Source organism: Galeopterus variegatus, unplaced genomic scaffold (assembly GCF_000696425.1).
Source record: "Galeopterus variegatus unplaced genomic scaffold, G_variegatus-3.0.2 Scaffold7066, whole genome shotgun sequence".
Classification (NCBI taxonomy): Eukaryota; Metazoa; Chordata; class Mammalia; order Dermoptera; family Cynocephalidae; genus Galeopterus; species Galeopterus variegatus.
In genome coordinates this window covers 61701-67437 of record NW_007733177.1, presented here as the reverse complement: position 1 = coordinate 67437, position 5737 = coordinate 61701, and the positions used below count along the sequence as shown (strand labels likewise).

Here is a 5737-nt window from a genome sequence, read left to right as displayed (position 1 = left end):
CACTCACCCACCCCATGCCCACTCCACGAAAAAAAATCCTTTCCTCTGCCACACTGTCAGGAAAACAGCCACTGGAAAGACAAACTAATTGTTACCACAGCTGCCAGTGCTCAAAAACATAAGGGAAACCATGGGCTTTATTTGCAGCGCTTGTCAAAGTGGGGAAAGCAGTCAGCTCCGGGGGGGCTTAATTCACTCCCTTCTGGCTCCTGCGGTCAGGTCAGGTGCAGCAGACCTCCCCACCTGGGCCTTCATTCATTGCTCCTGACCAAGAATGCTCTTCCTCCGGCTCTTTGTCACCTCGTCTGGGAGGCTGTGCTTGCTGAATAATGGCCCGCAAATAGGTCCACGTCCTAATCACCAGAACCCGTGAAAATGTACGTTACAAGGCAAAGGGTACCCAAGGCTGCAGACCGAACGCAGGTTGCAAATCAGCTAAGACAGGGAGATTAGCCTGCATCGTCTGTTCCAGGGGCCCAGCGTGATCACAAGGGTCCTCGTGTGCAGAGGGAGGCACGAGAGTGTCTGTGACATGAGCCAGACGGCTAAGCGCGCTGGCTTTGCAGGTGCAGCAAGGCCAGCAGCCGAGGAAGGCAGGTGCCTGGAGAAGCTGGCAAAGGCGACGGAACGGATTCTCCCCTAGAGCCTCCAGAAGTATCCAGCCCTGCCGGCATCCCGAGTTCATCCATTGAAACCCATTTCAGACCTGACCTCCAGAACCGTGAGACAGTAAATTCGTATTGTGTTAAGCCCCTAAGTGTGTGGTTATTTGTAACAGCAGCCACAGGAAACCAATAGAGAGGCTGCCCCCGATCACCCTGTCTGAAATGGGGAGACTCACCACTGCATTTCAGAGGTGTCATTACAACAACTTCTTTTTTCCTTCACAGTTTAATTGTACATTTTTCTCCTCTCGACATCTAATTGGCAACCTCATATTGGCAAAGATCAGAACGTGCAGTAACATTCTGTTCAGGAATGGCATTTTGTGGTGAACAAGTGCTATTTTGCAGAGAAACAGGCACTCTTGTTGTTGCTGAGATGTATAAATTGGTGCAAGCCCTTTAGAGAACGATTTGATGAGCTTTACAACATGACATGAACAGGGACCCTGCCCCGCGTACTCACCCTGTGTATTTACCTACAGATTCACATACGTAAAATGACCTAAACAGAAGCAGTGGACTTAAAAGCAGAAGAACAGACTCAACATAAATGTCCACCCACAGTCTGTTGATTAAATACATCGTAACGCAGCCATAAAGTGCCATAGTGTCCAACTATTCAAAAAGTCAGGTGGCTCTTCATGTGCTCATACACAATGACTTCCTCTGCTATCACCGTGTAAGAGAAGGATGGAGAAGGTTGTGTGCGTGGGTCCTCACGTGTGCAGACTGTGCGGTCTCTGACGAGCGTCCCTAGAGGCTCCGGGGCAGGTTGCCGGGGGCTCATACACAATGACTTCCTCTGCTATCACCGTGTAAGAGAAGGATGGAGAAGGTTGTGTGCATGGGTCCTCACGTGTGCAGACTGTGCGGTCTCTGACGAGCGTCCCTAGAGGCTCCGGGGCAGGTTGCCGGGGGTCCTCGCCACCCCCTGTATCCACCGGCCCTCGCGTAGAGGGGAAATGGCCCAGGATACCCAGACCACTCTCACCGGTGAAATACTTCAGTGGAGCCTCTGGAAACAAGTTTACACGAGTCATAAGCGACTTTTTGAAAGTAAAGGAACGCAGTTTTTGTGGACAAAGTTACTCGAGGGGAGGCTTGCTTGGCTTTCTGCAGGAGGGAGAGATGTGACGGGAGGTGGGCAGGGCCGTGAGGGCCTTCGGGAGGTGCTGTTTCTGCGCCATTTGTCACGTCTTCAACTTTTTGGTTCTTATGGCTACTTTGCCCTCAAATACAGTTTAAACATAAAGTCGTATTGCAGAAATCACCTTTAGGACAACGTAAAGGCTATAAACAAGAAGGTTTGCCATAAGTGGGACCAGCATGCCTGTGGCTCAGACGGAGTGACACAGGAGACCCACCTGGCAGGGGACACAGCAGAGCCGTGTGCATCCCGTCCCCTCCCTGGGCAGACAGGCTGAGTGCTCCCCATGCCACCTGCTCTGCCCGGAGACTGCGGCTACAGTAACATGGGGTCAAAGCAAAGGTTCTGTTCTTAAGATGGTTTTTAAGGTGAGATAAACAAAAAGAGCATATTGTTTTCTGATGGAAATGTTCCCATAGAAAAGCAAATACTGATGATGTAAGAGAGAGAGAGACAGACAGAGAAAGGATCCCAGGACCACGGCAGTCCTGGCCTTCGGTGGCTGGAGAGATGCTCTTCTGCTGCCTCAGGAGGGAGCGGAAGGCCGCGGTGGGGTCGTGGGCAGCCCTGGCCAGCACGTTCGGGCTGGGAATGCAATTCTTGGCTCTGACTCCCACCCCATTATTACTCTGCAATATGTAGCAACAGAGCTACGTTTCTAAATGGAAATCGGATGAATCCTTTCTCCTGTTCAATTGCTTTCAATGACTGCTCGCTGTCTTCAGGACGGAGCTGAAGTTCCCTCTGACTCTGCTCTGGCTCCTGCCATTTCTCCTGCACCCTCTCTGCGTCCGCCTGCCAGGCCGCTGCTCTCATCTTCCTTCTATGGTGTCTTAAACACACAATCCTCTTTGTCCAGAGCTTAGGAAGTACAAAGATGTTTAAAAAGTTGTTGGAAGTTTGTTCATTTTTGCACAACAAATTCTAACAGCTGACAAAGCAGTAACTGGAAGTGTTCGTTATGGGCCCGTTCACCTCTCCAGCCTGTTTGTTGTTCGGACTAACACCCAGACTCTCCTCCCCGTGGCTGCAGATCAGGAACCCTGCTCGCCATCACGAGCGCCTTGCACGGGTGGTCCTCCGGGGAGCTCCCCAGCCCACGCGATTTGGGCCTTTCCTCCCTGCTCTGTGCCCGTTGACTCACGTTTCCATTGCTGCTCCCATCACACTGGGATTTACTCCCACATTGTCTCCTCTCCACGGAGCATCTTTAGAGCAGACAACAAATTGTGCATTTCTGCCTTCTCAGCAAAGTCACAATAGCAGACAACACTTGGTCTTTTGCTGTTCCTTGGGTGAGGGGTAGGGTGAAAGGTTGGGTGGATGGATGGATTAGTTGGAATGGTGGCGTCCCCTTGCTGACTTGCTTTCAGTAGCTATGTGCTTTAGAATGTGTCCAAGTGCCATCTAGAGTTGGAAAAACAAAACAGCAGTAAAGCTGCAAACCTCCGCATGCCCCATTGGCGAAGTGAGCATTCGTGGTGATCCCTAAGCAGAGGTCTGGCCTCAAGGAAGACCCCGTGTGTGTTCGGCAGATCAATTCCTTGCACTGATAGGGTAGTCATTACATATGTTTCTGCCTTAAGCACTTTGATGAAATATTTGGCAACAGGAGAGCCACAGGTGGGTTTTTAAGGCCTGACATTGATTTGACCATTGACTTTCTGATCTTTAGGATGAAGAGCAGATTAATTAATGTAACCGTATTTGTGTTCTGTCATAAGGAATGGCTTGGGGGAAACGTAGGTCCTGAAAACAAATTATTTTCTTTCTGATCTAAATGAAGACACTAATTCCCTGTACACGAGCCAAATCCATTTTTGTGCCAACCAACAGGCACGAGGACGGCACCTGCCAAAGCCTGGAGGTGAGCAGCTCGCATGGGCCACGCTCCCACCGCCGGCTCCGCCGAGGCCTGCAGCGCTCACCTGTCTGCCCGTGTGTGGAAGGAGGGTGGGGGGCAGCTGCTGTCCCCTGTCTGCATAGTGGGAAACAAGGGTGTATTTTCAAATCTATAGAAGTCAGCCATACACTAAATTACTAAGCAATTCTGAGCACAAAGTCTCATTTCTTCACCTCCAGCAGTTAATAATGTAAAAAACCTGGGCCGCTGCCTTTGATCCTGCATTATAACTAACTGAAGCTGGCAGGTACAAAGCCTTCCCTCCAGCGTGGATACCGAGATCACCTCCTGCAACGTGGATGCTCTCATGTCACTGTTTCTAGTTGCAGTTAGATGCATAAATACTATGAACACTGGAGAGAGAAACCCAGTCAAGGCTTTGGTTACCTTCTCACCGGTTAAATTCAAATACACCTAACTATGGAGCCACCTGTGCAGGTGGCGGTCAGTGGCAGATTCACGGTTGGTGATATCGTTACCTTTAATGTACCCGACCTGCATACACGGAAACACAGACAAGCGAAAGTGGTATGTGCCCCACATCTCTCACAGCACCACCTCATTTCATTCACACGACTCGGGGAGTGTTACTCCCTGCCTCATTGTAGAGACCTAAGTAGTGACAGCTGCTTTCAAATTTACTCCTAAGAGCAAGTACAGTCCCCATTCCACTACAATCTGTTTCTGGCTGGAAGAAATTTAAATAGAATTGCAGTTTTCAAAGATAGGAGGAGGTATTTGCTTTTTCCCTCACCTGACACAGGTTGGCCTGAGGAAAAGGTGTAGACTTTGCAGTCAAACGGGTGTGTGTTTACAATCTTCTTCTACTGCCTGCTAACTGATTTGGGCGAGATACTGTACCTCAGAGAATCTCAGTTCCCTGCTAGGAAATACATGGATAGTTCTAAAATGACTAAATGATCATTTCGTGACCTGCCCCTCCTCTGTGCTAGAGTTCCAGGTACAGTTGGATGGGTTGTGCACTGCACAATCCGTGCCTCTCTATAGGAGGTGCCCAAAGACCAGTTACCTTTTGCTCCCTAGGATTTGGAAAGGAATTAGAGTGCAAAGATATATTGATGTTTTTCACATCACAAAAACTGTTTCACTTTAAAAAGTAAAATAAGCGAGCGAACATCTAGTAGTCCCTGCTCCAGAAGGTCAGAGGCATGGGGGGGAGGGAGATTCCACACAGGGGCTGCTGCCCTGGCTGCACTGTGGGGGAGGGGCTTAGAATGTTTGTCGTTTCCAAGGCAACCCGACAGCCTGGGCCAGGCGGCTGCCATGGGAAGGCCAGGATGGCTGAGGATCCACAGTCTGAGTGTAAGTGGACGTGGGGTGTTGTGTGTTTGGCTTTTGATGTTTGACGGCCTAGAAACCTGGCTCCTCTGAAACCAGTTAGGGAAATAAAAACCTTTCTGGTGGCTGCAAATCAACTCCCAGATCTCTAGGATTTAGGGTTGGATCTGGAGATGTGTTGCCACCTCACAAAATATAATAGCACCCAAAATAAAGAAGGAGGGTGTGTGTGTGCGCGGGTGTGCGCGTGTGTGCGCGGGTGCGCGTGTTCTCTGAAAGGACGACGAGGAGGAGGAGGGATGAGGCAGGTTTCCAGAGGCGAGATCAGAGTGTTCTTTTAAAAAAGCTGAACTTTAGGAATGTTCCGGGGCACCTTGCCATTCTACAATCACACACAAGGAGGGTGGTCCCCCACCTGCCCAGCCTGTTCTCTGAAGCCGCCTGGCTCTGCCCGGCCACACCTGTCCCCAGGGCAGTGAGCCTGCAGGGTCCTGGACCTGCCTGCTCGGTTCTCTGAATCCTTTCCAGGAACACACACCCCAGGGTGTTGGCTACCCCAGGGCGGGGCGGGGGACCTGGCAGAAACGCAGGCAGGCAGCACTGAGATGCTCTGGAAAGACTGGTGGCCCTTCCCACCCGCTTCTAGGGGCCCCAGAGGTCAGGTGGTGTGGGGCAGCGCTTTGTACCTGGGTTGACATCACAGACCTGTTGCTTCTATCCTGA

At 50.8% G+C, this 5737-nt stretch overlaps 1 protein-coding gene across 1 annotated transcript in view; it reads left to right on the top strand.

Annotated features, from left to right (window-relative positions):
* The first annotated feature begins 1627 nt into the window (after positions 1-1627).
* Positions 1628-5737, top strand: part of LOC103607041 (chromosome unknown open reading frame, human C6orf118) — a 32190-nt gene continuing 28080 nt past the window's right edge. The window contains exon 1 of the mRNA XM_008591589.1: positions 1628-1721. Within this exon, the coding sequence (XP_008589811.1) occupies positions 1628-1721 (94 nt within the window). The remainder of the gene's footprint in view (positions 1722-5737) is intronic.